Below are 23,928 nucleotides of genomic sequence, written 5' to 3' on the forward strand. Positions count from 1 at the left end.
AACAGTTGAAGTAAGAGTTAAAGTTGAGTTCTACTTTGTAGAAGTCTACAAAATAAGTTAGCTTAACTTAAAAAAATTTTCTGAAATATGGAACAAAATTTAAAAGATATGAAAGCAATTGATACAAAAATATAGAAAATAAAAGAATTGAAAAATTTAGAAAATATAAAAAATAATTTTTTAAAAGATTTAGGAAATATGAAAAAAATAGATAAAAACTCAAACTATTTTACAATTTAATGGTTAATCACGCGAAATAAGAAGTTTTTCAATTGAGCGTCATTGGCAGTAGAAAATATTGCTTTCCAATGCCGTTTAATATCTCAGTGGATTTACAACGCAAAGTCATCACTCGGCGAAGAACTATAAATATCATGAAGCCAATTATGAGAATAAATAACGTGGGGAGAAAGTTCGTTACGGGCGAGCTGACTGGCCATTTACTAAAATGCGCTCTCAAACGGATGTTCGCCGGCGAACATTAGCGTGTTAAGCGCAACAAGAGCACCGACGTGGGTTGCTTTTTGGCCTAACGATGGTCCGGTAAAGTGAAGTAAGATGGTTGAGAAGCAAGAGGGAGAGATATCTAAGCTTGGAATGCAACATAAGTGCACGAGGGACCGTCGTGGTTGGGTTAGCACGAGAGGGACGAAACTGGATTTGACTTTGCAGTTATGTTGTATGCAGCATCATCTTTCAAATATGTTTAACTCGCTATATATTCAGGAAAGTAAAGGAAAATATACGGAGAGCAGGATAGAATGGGAAAAACTAGTGGGATGCGTCGTTCATCTACTACGTAGAGGAAGACTAGTATAAGTGACGAGGGTAACGTTCTTCAATATCCATCAGCAGGTATATTTTCATTTGCTATTTTTCTTACCCTTACTCTTTGTCCTTTGCTTAAAAAAAGAATTCGTTGTTCTCTTTTGTACTCGTAATAGAACCAATTGTTAATATAAATTTGCGTAGTTCACACTTCGCGTGTGAAAACTAGAAGTAAAAGAAGAAAATATTTTAGGGTGATTCATTGATTCCATATATAATCATTAAAGAGACTATAGAAAAGAAAGGTCAAAAAGGCAATGTAGCGTGTAAAACCTGATTTTTTGTGTGAAAAATGTATCTATAACCAGAAAAATTTTTTGCTGAGAAGAAATCTCTGTAGGATATTGAAAAAAATATCTTATTGTGAGTAGAATGAAGATGTTTCATTCCCAGATATTAAAAACTTGATTTGATTCCAGAAACCCGAATTGCTGGAATTCTAGTGCTGGAATTCAATAGGGATACTGTTGTATTGTAAAAAATTGTATATTTACTTAAATCATTGTCGAAGTTAATCGGTTATTACTTGTAATTTATAAATATATAAATATATATAAAACATAGAAATAAATACAATAATTATAAGTAGAAAGATATAAAAAAAACGCACACACTCATTTATATACACTATATGATAAATAATGTATTTTTTTTTTCTCAACATTAAATTCATGATCTTTTATTTTCTACCGGTTGAACATTTTACATCTGGCGATAGAAAAACCAAATCTGTTATACAGGGTGTTCATAATTGTTTATAGTGTTTTGGAAAGCTCTTGAGATAAGCTACAAGAATATGTAAAATAACAAAAAGTAGGGGATTCCATTTAAAAAATCCAAGTTAACTTTGGCGTGACCTAAACGCCTCCATTCAGGACAGACAAATAGTAACCTTTTATCCTCCTCCTCAAAACTCTACAACTTTTATATTAAACATTTTTCCATAGAACGTATATTTTTAAAAATATTAAGATGAAAGTTTTAAACAGGAAACACCCTGTATAACGATTAAGAATGAGAAAAGATGAAAAGAAAGCCGAGATATTCGTTTGTAAAACAAACTACCTCTCAAATTACTCTCCGTAAAATGTGTTTGAGAAGATATCCTTATGCAGCATCCTCAACACACATTACTCGTAGAAGGAATCGAGCGATCGTAAATAAATAAATGAACGCTGAGCAATCTTGCCGCGTAGGCGACTCAAATAAATAAATGGCGGCATGTGTACTCTAGCTTACGCGCGCGCGCGCGATCGTCATGGACTCTTTGTGTCTAGGGTCCATGAAAATCGTGTAACATTTTGGAATTCCGGCATTAGACACACCGCATTTTCACCACCAGAAAAATCAACCGATCCCTATTCACTTTGTAGTGTCGGTATGTGTGTGCTTATGTATGGAATATACGTACACAATGACAACCTAGTCTAGCAAGGATTATGTCCTACGAGTTGGTGCTTTTATTATATTTTCTGTAAGACTAGACCTCGCAAGGATAACATGGAGGGTCTTGTATCTCCAAAAGATCGACTCACATTTTCACTTAACCAGTTACACGTTTTTACCAACGGTAAAATATTCCAGCTATTCGGATCATTAATACTGGCCGTTAGAAGAACGTTTTCAAATATCTGTCCTTCAACACTATCGCTAACAAGTCGCTTTTTTCAACATTCCTTTAGCCATTTTTTCTCTCGATCTTTCGATTGTTATCCCAACTTTACGTGACTTTTGATTCAAATTCTAATGCAAAGCATGCTGTGCAATGCGATAAACGTTTCATTCTCACAACAAAAATTAATATTTTAATAATAATAAAAATTTCTTAAGACAATCACGGAGCACGATTTAGGAATTAAAAAAGTTGGTATAAACAATTTATTTTTAGAAATGTAACATCATTCAATAACAACATATTTAGTTTTCTGAAAAACAATATCAGTTTCCAATGCAAAATACTTTGTCACAACAATAAATTAATTAATTGTCAGAAATTATAAATTCCATAATTAATTTACTTTATGCTTCGTAAAATACATTCCACGTTCTCTTGACAATAATATTTACAGATTGATTACACATGTATCTTTAAGATTGATAACGATAGTATGCGGGACAAGATGTTCACTTCGGTCAGATACTGTTATGTACATGTAAAAGTAACGGATACGTTTTTGCGGCCATCTTTATTCATGACTCCTTTCGGTATTGAAAGTATACGATCACTTCGTCCCACCGCCTCATAGCAAATAATTTTCAGATCTCCAATTAACTAGTGTCCCCAAACATAACTGTCCTCCTCCTGCCGAACAAGAATTTGTCTAAGGTTAAACAGATCGACTAACGATACACTAGTATCTAAAGAACCTGTCCGCCTCCGGTTTCTCGCGCTGTCTCGCGACCTCGCTAAGGAATAATCGTGGGTCCGAGTGAAGCAAAACGATCGTATACTTTATGTATCGTAAAATAACGGTATGCAATAATTAAGAAGTGGTTACGAATTTGGGGACAAAATATACATCGTTAAAATTATATGCTGTTAATTGATTTATACCCGCTCAAAAGGAGTAAAGAATTTAAAATTAGAAAATTATTAAATTTTAAACGATTAAACTCGGAAAATTAATCTTTAGACAATTAAGATTATTTAAAAAAAAATAGAGAGAGAAAAAGAGAAATATCAAACTATGGGAGTCTGAATAACTTAGTTGATAGAGTATTCGCTTAGCAACTACAAGGTTCCTGGTTCGATTCCCGGTACAGCCAGTTTTGTGCTCCTGATTTTTTTTTTTACTTAAAAGTTAATAATAAGTAGGAATAAGTTAATGAATAAATTTTAATGGATAACTTATGCATTAATTAATTTATATGTCACGTATAAATTACTATAACAAAAACTATGATAAAACGTTACGTCGCCTTAAAATTGCCAGCTTGACGGTTGTATCGATCAATTTTTCTCGAATTAAGAGTTTGGTGGGCTTTCAGGAAAGATCGAATGGAAGGGCCACGCTGCATGAGGGTCGCAACGATCTGCAGTTAGTGAATTTGTGCGTACCTCCAAGATCGGCGATCGTTGTAAGTAGATCAATCGTGACGTTGCCCAACGCAAGTTGAAGCTTCAGAATGACCAAAGATCATTAACTGCAACTACGCAGCACACATTCGGTCAATAGCCGAAGTTGCTTCTCGATTTACTCGCACTTTTGTAGATTGTCACACACATTTTTAACAAAAAGTATTGAACCACGCTATACACATGTACACACATATGCACCGTAACACCTATGCAGGGTGTCCAACACAACGTAGCCGTCCGCTTGTGTGCAAATAGAACATATCAAACTGAATGAAAAAATCCTATACCATTTTGCAAACAACCACGATAGTTATTGAGACAATTAGAGAAAATTTGTGAGTAAAGACATGTGACGAAGTGGGAAGAATTTTTTAGGCAAAGTCTCATCTAAGATATTTGAATCTGTTGACAATCTCCTGGCAATGGCGGATAGTGTCATGCATTATAAATATATAAATAATTGCGCGTAATGTTTCATACATAGATCTACGATAGATCCAGAACAAATTCAGACTTTTTAGGTGAGACTTTACTTCAAAGAATTCGTCCCACCGCATTAAGCTCTCTCTCTCTTTCTCTCTCTCTCTCTCTCTCTCTCTCTCTCTCTCTCTCTCTCTCTTGCATTTACTAATTTTCTTTAATTAATATTTTAATAGTTATTGTGGTTAACATAACGCTCAATAAACAGAATTTCTCATTCAGTTTGATGAATTCCATCTGTACACAAGCAAACGTACGCGTTGTGTCAGATACTTTGTATTTGTAGTCACGAATTATTCGCATTAATCTGTGCGTTTGATTAAATGAAATAATATATAAGAGTAAATAATATAATATAGTGTTCAAAAAAATCTACAGCCTTTTTTTCAAGTATACGTAACTAAATATATTGTCGTATAGGGGGGATTCTTTTTTCTTATTGCGTCTCCTGTTTTTAATCTGAATGATGAAACTATCCGTTGACATTTCGATTAAACTTCGATGAAACTAACGATGATGCGCGCTATAAACGAATGATACTGAAACAAATAATCGGCCTACCGCGATGGAATCGACTTAATTCGCCGGGTGAAAGAATTGCTGCAAACGTAAGCCGCGACAATGGCACTAACGAGCCAAGACCTTTAACATGTTCGAAAAAGAAAGCGCTAATTCGAACCTTTCAAGTGTAAATTCCTGCGTATTCCTATGAACCCACGCTTTGTAAAAACGAGAGCGTAACGGGTATGCCTGTCCCGCTCTTCGATTGTCGTTCTGCGACTTCTTCTTCGTTTACTTCACGCCGACCGTTTTTAATCCATTAGTCGCTTTATGGCGTTAAAAAAGAAAATAACGATTATTTACGAAATTCGTAAATTATTTAAAAAGATAATGATTGAAAATACAAAATGCTCCGATTGATATGCAAAACTAGACATATCTAAAAAAATATAATGCCCCAAAGTACAAAAAGACTTAAATTTTCTAAGAAAAGATTAAATATAACTGCAATTAAGAAAATTTATTTATTAAATGATTTAGTTCAGATATACTACAGAGAAAGAAAAATACAGAAAAAATTAGGAGAAATATTCATTGTTGTTTTTAAAACAGGCCTTTAAAACGCTTTTAAAACGTGAGACGTATTTTTCGTTGTTACGGCTGCGCATTTTCGGCGAGGTACCTCGAGGTACTCCGAGTTGTATTTAGAAAAGCATTAGTTACGTGAAGGGCGAACATCCGACAGCTGCAACTCGCCGTTGCGCTTACGTTACACGGTGGCACGGCCAAGCTTACATTAGTGCAATGACGGCTGCTATGGCGTGGTAGAAAGGGGATGTTCTTGAAGCAGGAGGGAAGATGAGGGACGGGAAAGGATCTCTTTGTCCTCACAGCAGTACTGACCTGCTTCACCACTGGCGTAGACCCCACCGAGTCTCAAATCATCGAGTGTCTTTTCGGACGCTGCCAAGCGTATAATTTCTAGGGAATATCTTTTCTTCTTGGGAATAACATTATTTATTAGTGGCTGCATTAGAGTGAGAATGGCAGAAATAGCGACAAGATTGTAAATAGGCGAACACAGAAATATCAAGTGGTACAAATCGGGTATTGTCGCCATCGTAAATCCATGTCAATCGATAAGTCCGCGCAGGCGGTCGTATTTAAAAAATATTCTATATTGGTGACCCTGTCCAAATGTAAAAATCTACAGAAATAGCTTTAGAACACAACAATATTTTTAGGAGAGTATATTTCGGATTTGATATTCCAAGACATTTTTTAACTTTTTCTCTGGATATATGTCATGACAGAAATCTAAACGAACTGCTGGTCTACATTTACACGTTTTCGTCTCGAGACCACTTCCTTTCTTCGAGAAAACTTCTCGAAAAAACGGCGACTGTACTACGCCACTGACTTATTTTTCTCGCGATACGGCAAGGGCCCATCGAAACCGGCGAACTAGCCTCTCGCAGCCCTGCTGCGTTGCGGTTAACTTCTGCCATGAAGCCCTCCGACTCCATCTCTCGTGGTATTGTGCACCCCATTGCTATTTTTTGACAGGTACCATCGCGAGTCCACCTACGTACGTAGGAGGGATTAGCGTGTAAAATCAGAATGCAGCTTCTACAGGTCCATGAGAGCGCGGGTGGACGAAGGGGGTAAGAGAAGGAGGAGGATGATGCGAAGGAGGGGGGAAAGAAACCTCTTTCACTCCGTTCATTGGTATTTTATTATCGGCATCGTGGTCGACCGAGATACTTCGTCCACCAGCGGACTATTAAGCCCGGGGATGATAAATTTTTATAAAGCTATTCCACCGTTAATAGTCACTTACTTTCAGTCAGATTCCTTTGGAACCTGTTTTTTAGTGGGATCGAGGTAACGCACATGTGCGACTGCGTAGTACATTGTGACAGTCGGTGTACCTATACGCAAAACCTACTTATCGCCGGACTATCGACCGTTTATTTTTTAGGACACCTTTCCACGCCGGAGTTTTAGCATGCGACAAACGACGCGTGAAATATTGGATTGTATTTGAATACGTTCCGGTAATAGACAGGTCGAGCAGGTTTTTATTTGCCGTCTGTCTCGCTTCGGTGCATGAAACGAAGACCTGCCGTGTCTCATTATGCTCGCAAGCGGCGCAGAATTGTAATTCTTACAATATTGTATTATTCTCTGCTACTTTTCGTTTCTCTTTAATATTACCAGAGTCAACGTGCCATCGAAATATCGCAGAATTATCGCGCCACGTCAACGACCGGTTTTGTAACAAACTTTGAATTCCGCCGATGACCGAAGTAAAAACTAACCGATCGGTTTAAACAAAAGTTCACACTGCGCATACCTTTCGTGCATTTGAAAAGGTTCAGGTAATACTCCTATGACCGAGTCGTCTGTACCCTGCGGCCTATACCCTAGCCTTTTCCACTTATGTCAAAGTGGTACACAAATCGTGGCGTTCCATAACCCTGACATAACTTTTGACTACTTTTATGTGTATGCACATATTTTCAAAACCCTAAAAAAAATCACCTTTTCTGTGTTTCATTCTGTTTTTTCTTCGTTCTCTCATATTTCACTCTAAAGGAGAGTGATCTTTCTCACGACGTATATACACGAACCGACCATTGTTCGTTGTGAAATCGTCCTACGATTTTTATTAGATCTTCCGAAAGTAAGACATCGACGCTCCATGAGGTCGATCACCGTATTGTTGTAAATCTCAGAATCTCTTAAAATAACGCGTCTTACCTGAGGGAGTTCTCCTCGCTTCTCCAGTCGAGGTGTTTCGCATCTTTGATTCGAGATAAGGATCTCCCGTCTGCGCGTCGAACGCCGCGACGGTATTTGATGAGGGGCGACAGGGCGCGCAGCGGCGTGAATGTGCGGTGAATGTTTTTCTCATTGCCTCTTTACACTTGTTTGATCTGTGAACGTGCAAGTCCCTCGTGCTCGACGCGCGAGTCTTTCGTGCCTCCCTTGCGAAGGACTACCGTGAGAAAGCCTGAGGATTCAACGCACGGATATTATTCAGTTAAGGGAATTATCTCACGAGGACCGGAAGTGAATTGCTTCTCTGATGGAACATTAGAGATGGAAATTTTGAGCATGTGGTGAATTATTGGGATGACACGGAGAAATATTGCGTATCCTTGTAAATAATAAGACGAGTATATTAAATATCTGACTTTTTAAAATAAACTATAGTTAACATATTTAATAAACTAAATTTAGATATGGCGGTTGCTCGGCGCCTGCAGAATATTTGCGAATTGCGATCTTTTCAAAGATCTTGAAATAACACATGAATATTTCCAGTAAAATTTAATGACTTTAAATAAATAAAAAAGGGGGAGGAAAGAACTTTAGTACCTTCACGTTAGAATTACCATTGAGACACTTCGTGGTGGAATGTTGCATTTTAGCACGGGCCATTCTTGCGAGATCCTAACCTCACGGTTTCTTTGATGAACCCACGATGAATTCTTCTCGTGCCTTTACCTATCGGGTAGACGCGGTAACGCAATCTCAGTAACCAATAGCGGTAGAGAATAATCCCCACTATAGTCCGAGAGGAGCAACGAGCTAAGAACGCCCGAAAATACCCACGAAGCGTAAAATGCGGCTCCTATATACATGTACATGGCGTCGGCGTATATAGGGTATAGGATGTGTCGAATCAATAGTCCACGCAACCAAGGTGTCCAAATTCAACAGTGGCGGCTAATTTGTTTATTAACTTTTCGATTTTGCCGATACATACAAAACATTAAATTAGGTAAAATGCTTGTTTCATTATAAAAAAAATCCTCTCACTATACCAAACGAAATATCGATACAAGTATTAAACATGGTATCGATAGATATCGATATAGATATTTATATCAATATATAAGCAATTTTATGAATAAATGAGTAAACCTGTGCCATAACTAAATGTACAGCGTCTCTCCATCAGCTTGTACCTGATATACGGACAAGGCCCACTTTACGACGCCTTCTTTGTGCGTTTTGGGGCCTCACCAGGTAAGCTGGGTGATGCGGTGCGATTCATAATGCGGGCGCTAATGTCCACTTACTGCGTGGAGGCCACCACGGGCCCTCTACGACTATTCGGCTGTTTTAGTGCTTTACAGCTGCCATAATACCTGCTTTCTTCGCCCAAGTCAGGTAGAAAAACCTCTGGCCCGAAACCCCGCGAGATTCGATCTACTCTTCACGATATGCTATCGCATAAGCGTACATGCGCGCTCGTCAAAAGTTATATTACTTTATGCTTGCGTATAAAAATATTTATAGGATGTCATTTGCGGATCAGTTTGCTTGCACCGCCGCAGTCTCGCAAATTTAGCCAACATGGGCTAATAGAAATTTCCTTCAGCCATGTTTTATGATTAAATTGAGGGTTGATGGTAAAATGATGAAAAATGACCAGAAGTCGAATACTCTCAATGTTCACATATTTAGCGAAAATATTTAAAACAACAATGTAAAATTATCAAACAAAATACATTTTGCATATTACCTGTTGTAACAATATTTATAAAAATTTTGTCGCGATGTAATATATTAATTTCATATTAATATTTATTATATTAATTTCAAATGTGATTTCATATCAGAATTTAATTTTTATTAATAAAAGCCTATTCACTTGAATTTACATTGCATGTATAAAATTTACACGTGAAGTATAAATTGTGAGCGCGTTGTTCACGCTGCACGTTTCATGAGGAGGAAAATACAACAAGATCAATTATGCACGGGTAGATCCCACCTGCAAAATAATGAAGCGCATAATGGAAGGTTTTTGACCCAAGTTTCCGTTGATTCGCTGATCAGCACGAAGTGCTCATTGGGTGGTCTCTCATTACGATCGTTTTCTCAATGACTCCATAGCACAGTCGGTCGGAAACATATGGTTCCTGGCTCGGTTGATTCACGATGACTGGCCCTACAGAGGGTGGTATTGTATAACTGACGAGTGATTTTTCATGGCAGCGGTTCGTCAAAAAATTCATTCTCGTTCCGCAATTAGGTCTCATCGCCACAAAAACGCGGCTCAATTCAATGCGGGTAAAATCATCGAATTGCTGCAGTGGATAATCATGACGATGATTTGGGCTTCTAATATTTTTGGGATAGACTTCTCTCGATCGGTAAGATTTCGTTGGCTAATCGTGTGTTAAGGGATTTTTATAAATATATTAACGTCCTCTCCAGAGAGAGAGAAAGAGAGAGAGAGAGAGAGAGAGAGAGAGAGAGAGAGGAGAAAGAGAGAGAGAGAGGAGAGGAGAAAGAGAGAGAGAGAGAGAGAGAGACCATCGCGACTGGTATCTCGTTTAGCAGAAAAGAAGAAAAAGCAGATGCAAGGATCGAGCTTCGGGGTATGTCTGAAAAAGAGCTGTCGTCCATTATTTTCGCGTTTCCGATGGCGATTCGAGCGATAATAAATCAAGTGAATCCACCTCTCGTCTCTCTTCTTAATGCTTATCCATCCTCACGAACGACGTTCGTTTGAATGCCTAGGCGGGTTAGAACGATGAGAGAAACAAGACCAATAATCACGCGTGGAAGCAACTCCGAGCGGAATACTAGTCTGTATTTCCGAGGGAATATTTTGACACTCGTTAAACAGCACAGAAGGAGTCCTCAAGGATACTCTCGGGACTCCCCTCGCTCTAATAAGTGGTGGTTCGCGAAAAGGGGTAGCTCTCGCAATTCCAATCGCACAGACGAAGGAAGCTGATAGGAGAGGGGGGAGGGGTGAGAGGGAAGTAGATAGACCAGGACGAACCGCGGCACCGAGTGGGGATACCGGCAATTATCATTTCTTGTAGGAGCCGGCTGTATCGTCACAGACACACAGGCGGTTTTGCAACATTCGGGCCCTCATTGTGGCGTGGTTCCTTCGCTGCCTTCGTCTCTCTTTTTCTCTTACCGTCCGTCTCCTTCCGCGCACTCTCTCTTCGCCTTTCCGCCCGCTTCGTCCCGCATACGCTGAAACAAAACGAAAGAGATGCACGGCGCGCTCTCAAGGATAACGACTATGAGGCCTAGCCGAGGAGCCGGCGGCCATATTGTGGACAATTGAAACCGTTGCACCGTTTCTCGGTACCTGCAGCTGCGACAACCCGGGCTCGTATCACGCACGTCGCAACAACGCAGATGCGCGTCGCTCGGGGGCAATTAATGCGCTCTCACGTACGTCCTACCCGGAAGAAGGGAATTGCGGGCAATTAGGTATGTCCCGAAGGAGCGGGCATCGCGCCACGAATCTTGCGATTCGAATCAGAGCAAGGGCCTCGTTCTGAATCGAGCGTATCGAATGCTAAATATGCCTTTCCTATTCTCAAACTGAAACAACGCGTGACGCTCGTTTAAGAGAAACGGAACTTGAAAGGGCACTTAACGTTCACAGTGCGTCCAAAATAAGATCCTTGATCTTCTTTTATGACTGTTAAGTGATAATAAATAATAAACAAATAACGTATCCTGAGATACTTTTTAATTTTTTCATTCATAAAAGAAAATTCCAAAATTATAATTTTTACTTTTATTAAGATACTTTTGTTAATATACACGTGACGCGTAAAATAGTTGAAATTATCTTTTGGTTCACCAGAACAAGTTGACGTAACTTACAATATTATTAGCAATTATTTTCTTAACAAAATATTATGTGTCGTAGAGATTGTTTGCATCTAATGAGGATGTGTAGGAGATAAAATATCCAAGACTTTTTGTGGAAGCGGAATATAGTAAGCGTCGAAATAATTTTATTCGATGTCGACGGACAAAAATATGATCAGCTACGTGGCTTTCATGCTTCGGCTGAACAAAGAATGCATTTGGTGTATTTAGAAGCGGGATTTCTCGAGAATGAAAAGAAAGAGGACTAAGTAACTCGATGCCACTGGTAGTGATGCAAGTTCGGCACCAATATTTGAAGCCATAAAGAGGGGAAGGCTCGTCTGTGTAACGCACACTTTGCGGCATGTGGCGAGCAACTTCGCGCGTAAACGCACCCAAAGAGACCGACTTGGTGTAACTAAACTCTCCTTTCCACCAGTAGTAATAATTTCTGTGTAGTTGGACAAAGTTTCTTCAAGAATATCACAAATTATAACACATATAATTTAAAATTTTTTTAAAGGCATATATTTAAAGAATATATATGTATGTGTATGTATCTGTAAATAATAGATACAATACAAAAATATAAAGATACAAGTATATATTTTTAATAAATAAATATATATATATATATAATTTTTTGTTTTGTTTTCACTGTTTGTGTATTTAGTCGAGCTAAACTCGCGACAACAAAGGGAAGCTCGAATGAATCGAGCATTTTGGAATCGTACGTTTATCACGCGCATATTACACTCGCCTAAATGCGCGCGAATCGCCGGCGAATCTTTACGATGATCTGTCGTAACAGTAGCGATTACTCTCGGCGCGCCGCAAACGAGGATATAAAAACCTCGAGCCCGCGGGAATAAATGTAAATCGCCGAATTTTTCAAGATGGTACGAGAGGCGCGGGTCGGGCGTCGCCGGTAATGGAACTTCGACACCGCCGAGGTCGGCCGCAGCGGCGGAGGGGTGCGGAGGAGTGGGCCTTACCGAGCGTAAAGGACTTAGGCGGGCCGAGCGGGACCCAAAAGTCGTCCTGCATGGTCAGAGGATCCAATCTCATTTTGTACTAGCATGCCTCGCTCACTCACCTCCAGGCCTCGAATTACTGACTCTGCTCTTTCCTTCTTTCCTTCCATCTCTCTCTACCTTCCTGTCTTCGTTCTTGCAGCATCCTTGTTGAGCGGCCCTCTGCAGCACCCTCTCCCTACTTCGACGTTGATCATTATCGCCAGACATTCCGAGGTGCGTCCGCGGTGCAAATGCAGCATTACCAGATGCACCGGTCTCGCTTTAGCATTTGTAACTTAGAGGAGAATAGAACAATGCGAGAATATAAGTAGCTTCGAACGGTTCTTACGGTTGAAGGGTTGCTTACTTCCTCTCGAGAGAAAAGCTTTTCCTTTATTTGTATCTGCGGTAGCGTCTGCAGTATAATCACTGTTTGAACAAATTGAATCCCGTCGTTATCCCGTTTCTATTATCTTTCTATTTATGCCCCTTGCATATAATTACACACTCGATATTGCACTGCGGGAAAAAATATTTTGCATGTTAGAAACTCCAGAGTTGTCATGCAGTAATTGGACTACATTTTTCTGTATGTTTGGGGAAGAGAATCAATGGTATAACTTTTTTCTTTGTGTACTTCGCCTCTAGCTGGCTACACATGCAGGACCAGATCTACACGCACAGGAATATGAAATAACATTCCGTGCATTTATCTGAATTACATTATCAATTCATGTTTATTGTCATTATCTACCGGCCGCCGATCTCGATGGGGGCGATTCTTCACGCTGCACTAAGGCCGTGCTAACAAAACTGACTGGAAATGAACTCCCGACGGCCTCATCATCGCCGACTCGAGGAGCTCTATCCGGCTGCCTCGCCTAACACTGACGCTTCCGCGCGTTGCTCATGCACTAGAGAAGCCGTGTACGGTTTCAAAGAAATGAAAGAAACAGAAGCGGTCGACGTTGATGAATGAAGCTGATGAATCAGATATCCCCCGTGAGTATCCTCGAAAGGCCTTTCTTTACGATCGCGGGCGTCAAGATAAATAGGTCCTTCTTTTTATTTCGCCTGATATACCCGAGGCAACTATTCGGCCGCCGGTGTATGTCGGATCGAACGCCCGGGTTGACTACGCTTTCGAGATTCTCCAAAGGATTCGAATTTTCGTCTAGCGCCTGCGCGCTCTATCGGGCCCGCGAAAAGACCCAAAAGATTATTTGAAATTTGAGGACAGATGATTTCATTTGGAACAAGAGTCGTGGTAAGATGGAACGAATGATTTTTGTAATTTTTTCAAATATTATTAGAGACAATGGAATACTTTTGTAGTGATCAATCACACAGAAGAAATCTCTTTAACAAATCATTATTCTCGTCTAATCGACGACATACTGCACTAATTGTAGCGATTGGTTGGAAACATGGGATGTTAAGGAGAAATGCAATACTTCCACGATTTTTTTTACTTGCCGCAACACGTGCATGTCGAATTATCGCATGTATGAGTAACGATAGCTGCTCGACAGTCCATCGAGCTCGAAGCCTAATGGCGACAGCACCACTAATTATTCGGATTTTCAAGCGATTACTCAAAACTCCCGCGACAATTATACACTTTTCGCGATCTAACCTGCCGTGCGAATTATCACATGTCCAATGATAACTCGCGACACTATTCGCCGACGTCCTATCACGCGGGTATCTCCACTAATTGGGATTTCGCAGGATCGTAAGTTGGTCTGTGCCAAAAAAGAAAAAAAGAGAGAAACGTACGGCGGCACATGGGAGAGGGCGTGGGTCCCAGCACGGTATGACGCGATAATGCGGTACGAGGCCCGTTGAGGGCGAGGAAGGGGGCGAGGAGCGGGTGAGAAAAAGACAAAAAGAGAGAATCGGACGCGCGAATAAGAAGAAAAGAAATCGAAGGAGGTGACGGAGAGGGGAGAGAGGGGAACGGGTGGTCCTGCCACACTGACCTTGACTAGGCCCGAAGTTGAGGTGGGTTGAGGTGCTGCCGGGCCCTCTTGTCGCACCCCCTCCCTCGTCCTCCCGCTCTTCCGAGATCCTACCTCCTGTTCCCCGCGGCACTCCGTGCGCACCGACGGGCCCCACCGGGCCTGCCCTGTAGTTCTGCATTCGCAGACTCCTCCATCAAGGACATCACAAAAAGTACATTAGACGAAAACACGTTGCCATTATACCGCGGCGCACCGCGAGAGAGGAGAGCGAAAACGCTACGTCTGCGCCGAGGCCGGTGTGCACCGACACTGCAGGCCCAGCCGCCGCCATTCGGGCCCCCGCAACACCGCCGAAAAGGCCCATCTCCCCTGTCTCTCTACGACTACGTCTGGATTAGGCCGCGCTCGTGACTATAGCGCGTATTTTTCGTAGAGAATCAATGAGAAGAATGCTGGCTCTGAGTCGACCAAAGCAAGGTAATCCTCTTAGATTTTTTTACTTAGATTTTGGTGATTACGCGAGGCATGTTATATACTATGTAATGTCGTATCGTATTTTGCTATACAATAGTAATCATTGCTATATAATAATAAGGATAATTTGATGAATTGAGGCAATTGACGAGAATGGTACCGTTATTATGTTAGCGTGTCTTTGGAAGTACATATTATAACATGATAAATTCGGTGTTATTTTATAGAGAGATATATTTGAGATCACAGACTTTTGGGACTATTATATAAAAATCCACAACGAAACAAGATGTAAGTGTGCAAATTATGAATATGTGAGTCTAAGACATACGTAAAGGTCATACAAATTTAGTCTCGATCAAAACTACGAATAAGAGATTCATAATCAGAAAATATATTTAAATTCTTCATTAGTATTAATGAATTTTTCTTCATTAGTATTAGTAAATTATGGACAATTTATTATCGTCCAGAACAAAGAAATTATTCTTTCTATTAAGACAAGTGCAAATTAAACGGATCTGACATATTTTACTTTTTAAATTAGGATACAGATGAAATAATTAGTATAATAAAAGCAGCTTATATGATAAACATATAAAAAACGTCGTTAAACCATGGGCGCTGATTGTGCAGTTAATTCATGAACACAGAGAATCGTAAGGTGGCGAAACGCGCCTTAACTACCGCCTTTACTTCTGGCCCTCACGGTGCACCTCACCACTCACTCTCTCAAGATCAAGGTCAACTCTCGGGAGATGACTGGACTCTTTAAGCGACGTACCTTTTCTTCGTTACCCGTTACGTTTCTCACTCCGGCTCACATACCGCAGCCTGCTTACGGAAACACTCGCGCGAGTAATAACGTGCGTAACGTCGACTAAGGACTTTAGCACGCAATACTGTGAACAAGACTATAACGTGGCAATCGTGAATTGTAACGGAACGTATTATTGCGCTAAATTGTCCGTGAGTTCTGTGCGTCATCATTACTACAGTGAAAATTCTAATAATCATGGCGACCAAGGTAACAATATGAGTCACTTTGTTGTTTTAGATAAGAAACCCCCAAAATCAAATGCAACAATTGCATCGGTGACTGTTAAAAGTGTTTGCGAATATATCTCTGATAATGTATTTATAATTATTACGAAAAGAAAATAAACTGCTCAAAGAGCACAATATTTCTTTTTTTTTTTTAACAAGAAGTGATTCTTGGAAAATGGAGTGATAATATGAAACAAGTATGAAAATAAAAGAATTTCCTAAGAAAATTGAGACCTGACGTACAAAACAAGTAACTTGAATAATACAAATTGTATTCAGTGATCGTTTGCAAACTTGAACACGGTTTATTAACAAATAATTTGCGGTAATCTCGATTAGGCGGAGCACTGTATTACCAGCGACAATGATGCTGAGTCTGATTCTCGCTTGAAACTTTCTCCAAAACGATCATTAAGTGCCACAGCAACGGCTGTGGCGTATCTAATCCCCAACGCACCTACACATGCTCCGTGCACGATTTAACGGATTTATTATCTACCTCGATGTTATATAGTGCGTGGGCAGCCATCGTCACGTCGACGTTACCTTCGTGACGCAGCTTGATATAGCTTTATATTTCCGAGTGATTCGGTAAGCCTGTTCAACGCCTGTTTAACGAATAAAGGGTAGCGTATATAATATATAATTTTGCATTATATATATAATGTAGCATATCACTGTTATATTAAATGAAGTACATTTTATTTCGAATATGGGTATCTTATATTTTCCTTCAGAAAAATTAGATTCCGTATTTTTTACAATGTTGCGTATAATGAAATAATATGTTCTCTTCATCGATTCTCTTAAATCTTAATTATCTGAGGAATTAAAAATTACACAGAGCATTCTTCTAGAATACATCGAAAACGTTTGCAGCAACTCTAGTCTATGACATCGATCTTTTCTTTATTCCAATAATGGTAATTCCTTATGATTTCCGCGTATCTGGCGACGTTAAAAACTCTCTTTGAAGGAAACACAAGCGTGGTGAAACGTGCAACGTCGTTTGGTGCGAGGCAAGGGTTAATTGTATTATTTAGAGGCAAAGTGATTTGTGGCGGGAGGAAACGGCGAGCAAACGAGTTTCCATATATGGCGGCGGGTTCACCTATATATCCGTAGTTCGTCTCGTGAAAGTTGAGCTGTGTACTCAACGTATTCTGCACCCACGTAGATATGTTTGATCACTATCGGGCAATATTTTAATGACAGGTTTCTTTTGCTACAACATTTTTTATAGTAAAAATTTTGATAAAAAAGCTTTATTATGAAGAAATCTGTAAAAAATAGAAAAGATTCTTATAGATTCTTATAGACAAACAGAGATTCATTTTAGTTTAATTGTAAACATAGATATTGTTTAAGTGGAATATTAATTCAGTACTTTGTTACAATTTCGATAAATGATAAATTTCCACTGTTTCAAATTTCCGTTCAGCTATCAATAGTGAAATTTGGCATCGTTAAAGTTCATGTATTTTCGGAGTTGAGGTCGTGAACCTATTTTCTTCGCAGATATTTAAAGATACCCGCACGAGAGAAGTAATTTCAAGAAAGTTCCTGAAAAAGATACTCTAAAAACATTTTTCACTAATAGTGAGCTACTTCGTATTTTATTGCGCCAATACTCGCCAGATACTGGCATCAAAGCGTAGCTTGCTTTCTGGTTAGATGGTTTCTGATACAAACATGTAGAGCTCATGAAATCGTACGATATTTATGGAGTGCAATGGTTTGTATAATGAGTCGATACTAGACGCTTAGTTACGTCTATCAATTTATTGGAAAATAATGTTTGCTCTTAAAAAATACTTAATATATTTGTCACGTATTTAAAAGCTTAAATTTGTGTGCCGAGATAGCAATGTATCCTCCACACGAAGATACATACATTCGCCATTCCAAGTATTCGGCATGAATTCATCTTATATATTCTGGTGGGATTAGAATTGACACTTTTCAAACCTTTCATAATTAAATGCTGCTGAATGCGCGAAAGAAAAATTTTCTATACGCCAGCTGACATGTCTGTGCGCGCAAATGCATCGATCATTACTTGAATTGCAGAAACTGTTAGATTTTTCTTCGTTCAATGCTTCAGTTCCTTATCGTCCAGAGTGCTTGGTACAACTGAGAAATTTAAAAACTCGTATATCAAGGCGAAACTCCACTTTTGAAACTTCCGTCTTCTAATTACTTCCACCAGGCCTGTTGTGCAACGAGCTCGCTGAAAATAAACCTAAACGGATTTCGCATGCTCTTTCCTCTCTCGTTCAATAAAGCTGTCGAATTTCGTGGTAGCAGGACAGCTCTGTTGACAAACGATATACTCGAGCCGCATTGTCAGACGGATCGATTGGCGCTCGTCAACCTGTAAATAGAATTGATAAAGCGTCCAGTCATTCCTGACGATAGGATGACTTTGCCGGCGTCATTACTAGTGGCATCGCGTGTGCGTGCTTCTGCGATGATACACTCGAAGTTTCTCAGGCCATTGAAACGCGTCCCTCATTCAACCACGGTGACTCGATTATAGTATTCTGCGATTCGAACAGTGTGCAATGTAACGAGAATTTGTGCTTCCCACGACGATACATAGTTCGGTATTACAAGCAACAATCGTCATCGATCTCATTGTAAGAATTAGTTCAGAATCTTATATCTACTTGAACGCAACACCTTAATCTAGTTAATCTTATATATTAGGCATACAGCGAAGCAGATGTTCACTTCTTCAGGGAAACATTTTCAGGCATGTATATTTTATTGTACAGTTAGCAAGTTAAATTTTGCAAAAAGATACGTGAACGTACCCGTAGGCGTTACCCACGTTTCGGACATAACTCACAGCAAGTCCTTGGCATTAAATATGTAAATGTCCAGGCGATCGGCAACGCGGGCGTTTAATTCGTCGGTGAATTGCCAATCGCGCGGGCATCTCGTCAATTGGATTTCGAATGGCGTTCCATGAAATCATTGGCCGGTAATTAGGTTGCGCGCATAATGACGGCAGCCAGACAAACAAGGTTCGTTTGTGCGCAAGAGGCGGACGCGACGTTCGATTAAATTATTATTAAAGGTTGATTCGTGCATTTGTGCACGCTGCAGGCATCATTTACGCGGATAAATTTACGATCAGTCGTTGAAACGTATGAAGAAGATGACGTTGTCGCTCGGTCAGCGTGAAAGAGCACAATGAAATCAATAGAAAAATTAATTGGCGCTCAAAGAAAGAAACAATCAAACGGATTTTGAATGTTGTTTGATATATGTTGTTGCTGTTCATGATCACAGTAGTTGTATTATGAAACGAGTTTCGTGAGAATTTGATGAAACTCGCAGTACATATGCATTGAGATATTATCTAACTGCTTGTGCAATCAAAAAGAGATTGTCCATTCGAAAGTTAAGATATTTGCAAGAGTCGACACTTTTTATATATTCCTTGAGGCGCTAACGTGATATTTTTAACTTCTATTTTTTTAATATTTTCTAAACTATATAGAAAAACTGCTATGATATTAAAGGTTGATATATAGATGTTACACACATTATAAATTTTAAATTTACTGATCATTTTGTTTTCAAAATACAAAAGTGGAAAGTTCATAATTTATAGTAATACTTGAAATATACATATTCACATATTTAAATACTTATATATCTCTTATGGTCCGTTTATTGGATGAATAAAACTGATGAATAAGTCAAGCGCTCATTAGAAAAATAACGAAATACTAGTTTTGTCATGTTTATAATATTGTGTATACAAGGCGATTTAAAACAATTTTTTATCCTTAAAAATACGAAGTCCTGACAAAATTCTAAGACAACTTTTTATTTTATAAAACTTGTCCAAGACGTATTTTTTAAGTTATTAGCAAAAATAGTTTGCCTATCACGAGTCAGATACACGAAGTAGGCAGGAGCGACACAACTCACCGTCAGACACGGGCACTACAATGGAATGCTTGTTGCAGTTGTTCGCTACATACAAGCTACATGCAAATATTCACTGTCAGCATAGAAATCTATAGTTTATGTTACGTATACTAAAGATTTTTATAACTGGTAATAATTTCGAAAAACACAATTACAATAATACGCGCACACACATACAAGCACGTTCTGCCTCTTTGTCTCTCTCTTTCTTTCTCTTTCTTCTTTTTCTGTCTTTTTCTCACTCACTCACATTCATGCACACACTTGAAATAAGTAATTTTCATTAATAAGTACAATTAATCACTGTCAATTATTATCGATGAATTATTCGGTGTCTGATAATCCTTGGAAGAAATATATAACCAAACTTACATGTTTCTTAAAAAAATTATCAGTCACGAACCTAAAAGCTATTCTACAATTGCGTAAGCATGATCGTAAGCGATTTGTTTAGGACAACTAATCAGAATAAAGCAATAAGTGAATAAAACATTCTGATTAGTTAGCTTTTACTTCACGTTAGCGCCCGCGTTTGACGGTAAGTTGCGTCGCCCCTACTTATCTCCTATATCCAATTCGTGATAAGCAAACTGTTTTTGCTAATAATTTAAAAAATAAACCTTGGATAAAGTTTTGTAAGATAAAAAGTTGTCTTAGAATTTTGCCAGGATTTTGTATTTTTAAGGATAAAAAGAGATTGTTTTAAATTACCTTGCATATATTTATCTCAATTTTTTAAACTTAAATTTTTTAAATTAATTAATTAGTATGATACCTAAATAGTGAAATAAATGTATAGAAACATAATTTTGCTTGATAAATAGTAAATTTATGAGTGGCTGTCTTTTATGCGTTACTAAAAGTACGGCACTTAACGATACAATTATTTTAATACTCATCAATCAAAATAGACAAATACTCAATGATCATGGAAGAATGGAAATTTTATCTTGAATAATTGTGTTAATCTTAAGGATGTATGAGCATACACAAAAATGCGCATACACACAAATACACACATTTTTTATTAGATGTTATTGTATTATATACTTAAACATAATACGTCATACGTAATTTATTCACGACACACATAATCGATTCGTGTAAGACGCATGTACTTCATTGAAAATGTAAATAAGTAGCTTAGACGTTATCGTTATATAATCGCGCGAGCGATATTATCAACTGTGATATTTAATCTTGATTGCATTCCGCGAAAAGCAACCGAATACATTTTTCTAACTCACTGACATTCACAAAATGGCTCTTACGATGTGTCCGATAATAATTAGAGTGCTCTCGATTGACGCTATTTGTTAGTCTATCTAAAGTAAAGACGTGCCTAACGTTAATGGAAAGATGAAGGATTAATGCGTACGGATATTTTATCTGAACTTACTAATGATCGAAGCAATTTCCAACGGTGATGAGGAATATTACGAGCCAACAGCCGGAAAGATGGAAGGAAAATCTAAAAGCGATTTCAGAATCTGAGTTACCGCTTGCGCAACGCGAGTGTTAACGGCAATTGGCGTTCGTACGTAATCGTCGTCAATGCGTACATAACACGTACTTATATGTACGCACAGTGGTTCGGGCATGTATGGTACTTACATGCCGATGACTGTAAACACTCGAAGCGATTGCCGAAGTAATTTGTGCGGAACGCATGTTCGAGTACTCGCGCCACTTACACCAACAGATGTCGAACGGATGCCAGGTATTCGTGAATTCCGGAGCGATTTCTTGTATACACAGCCTTTACTTTACTTCGCCGTGCCGATGGTAATAACATTATTATCCGGCGTATCGGCGCGCCACTTTGTGGGTGCCGAGAAATTCAAAGGAAATGGCGTAAACCTGTAACCTGCGAAGTCGTTACTGCGCGTTGCACTTCTTTTTTCCTTCTTCTTCTTCTTTCACGTGCGCACAATTTTCCGCGCGATGAAAGTCTTGCCGAACGTCGTGCAATAATACGCGGTGTGCCGATACGATTTTCAACACACTTAACGATCTGTACGTTTTCTGACTGACACATTTCTGAGTTTACAAATTAAAGAAGTGCGTTTTGAAAGAATGAAATTTGCTTAAAGAGGCACTCGAACTATGCCGGAAAAGGTGTTTACCTCGTTGCTGCCAGAACCAGTTCGAAGTAGTTGCCGCTTATCAGCCGGTTCCATTTGGACGAGGAATTGTAACTTCGAGACACTAACCTGTATTCCATAAAGGAAACTTTAGTAGCGATTAGAGACCCTAGTCATGATGTATTGAGTATGTGAGACCGGAGATAAGGATTCTTCTTTCGAGAAAAACGAACGAAATGAATTCGTTCGCATTTTATCAAACCATGACTCTATTCAAGTCATGACTGTTCAATTGCTCAAAAGAATTTTTACTATCCTGGCGATTTCTTAATAAATAAATTCAATAAGTAAATATTATTGTAAATGTAAGAGCCATATCATTATATCTTGATACTTGTGTCAAAGAAAATAGAGATACAGATTTTGTTTGACAGTGGATAGAATCCAATTGCAATATTACAAGTCAACTAACCTTTGAGTTGACGATATTTCTAAATTTAATCGACATGTATTCATGGGGAAACCTCTCAGGAACCCATCTCCCGAAATATCCTAACAGAGGTTGTACCTAAGCATTTACGTGTGTGCCGGAATAATACGTGCGCGCTATACACCCACGCGTTGAATGTGTGTGTGTGTGTGTGTGTGCGTGCGTGTATGAGCAAGCACAGCAGCAGCAGCAGTTCACGACTTCGCTTTTGTGTGAAGCATGAAGGCGAGATCGGTACACCGAGGGCTATAAAAAGAGAAAGCTGGACGGTATTCTACTACGCGCACGTATCTAGGTACCTTTCGTGCACGCACGCGTACCTGCGCATAGGTGTAACCGGTGCGCCAGGTGGCCAGGCAAACGCGACTGTAAAACGCAGGACGCGCTTCAACTTCTAAACCATCTTGATTCTCACTCTCCTCAGCTATATCTAAATTTTTCAATCTATATCAATCTGAAATTATCGCAGTATTTATAGTTATAGTACTAATTGCATTATAATAACGAAGTTTCAAATTTTAAGTTAGCAAACACGAGAAAAACCGAGCTGTGTCGCGAGTATCGCGCGCGACGCCAAGAATATAAAAAATTTTTACTCTTTTGTGAGGTCTTTTTTTAGATCAATAGAGTCTGAACCACGAGTATATAAATGTATATGTACTGAAAATAGAACACATACATTTCACTGCTATACTTTAAAAACACAGAGAGTGGTCAATAATTCTGAAATTTGTATATAATGTCTGTATATTAACTTTTTCTATCATGGTAATTGTTTCATCAACATCTCACACATATAGTTTAGAAGATATTAAAAATAGAAATTAAAGGGACACGTTTACCTGAAAAAACACATGCAAAAAGTGTTGATTTTAGTTGTAAATATCTTGATTAATCTTTATCTAGTTGCAATCTTTTTGCAATCTTGTCCTAATTGCAAAAGCAGTTAGATAATATTTCTGTATATATATATATATAGTGCAAATTTCATTAAATTCTCATGAAACTGGTTTCATGATATAACTACTTTAAATTATAAACTATGCAGATATGTAAGCGAAAGTCGATTTCAAAAGGTCGTCCAAAAAATGCGACGTTCTTCGACAATTTGTACGTCCTAGTCGCGGTTATTCTCACGAATCTACGAAATTGTCCCCATTAGCGACGTGCGCATGATGCACGAACCGTAGTATGAGCGTGCGAGAGAAGGCGGCTGTAAATCGCACGACACGTTTATTTCTAAGAGCATGCACACGTTGCTTTGAACAGGCCGGTGTAGCGTGCGCCTAGAGCGACGACCAACGTAATTATCGGGCCGACTCCCGTCTCTCTCTCTCTCTCTCTCTCTCTCTCTCTCTCTCTCTCTCTCTCTCTC

At 39.0% G+C, this 23,928-nt stretch overlaps 1 protein-coding gene and 1 long non-coding RNA gene across 10 annotated transcripts in view; both read left to right on the forward strand.

Moving 5' to 3' along the window:
• LOC116849935 (voltage-dependent L-type calcium channel subunit beta-2) overlaps nucleotides 1-23,928 on the forward strand; it is a 100,056-nt gene that overhangs the window by 42,939 nt on the left and 33,189 nt on the right. For 6 of the 9 annotated variants that reach the window (XR_004379216.1, XM_032827614.1, XM_032827618.1 and 3 more), the window contains exon 3: nucleotides 3,817-3,906. The exons of the other annotated variants lie outside the window; for them this stretch is intronic. Coding sequence is in view for 5 of the 6 variants with exons in the window: in XM_032827614.1 (XP_032683505.1) it covers nucleotides 3,817-3,906 (90 nt within the window). In the remaining variant the exon portion in view is untranslated. The remainder of the gene's footprint in view (nucleotides 1-3,816; nucleotides 3,907-23,928) is intronic. 9 annotated transcript variants of the gene reach the window in all.
• LOC116849939 lies at nucleotides 14,791-20,577 on the forward strand. The gene is made up of 3 exons (XR_004379220.1): nucleotides 14,791-14,990; nucleotides 15,215-15,278; nucleotides 15,535-20,577. It is a non-coding gene; the product is annotated as an uncharacterized LOC116849939 (long non-coding RNA).

Source organism: Odontomachus brunneus, unplaced genomic scaffold (genome assembly GCF_010583005.1).
Source record: "Odontomachus brunneus isolate Ranch 3 - 2012 unplaced genomic scaffold, Obru_v1 Obru_scaffold_128, whole genome shotgun sequence".
Classification (NCBI taxonomy): Eukaryota; Metazoa; Arthropoda; class Insecta; order Hymenoptera; family Formicidae; genus Odontomachus; species Odontomachus brunneus.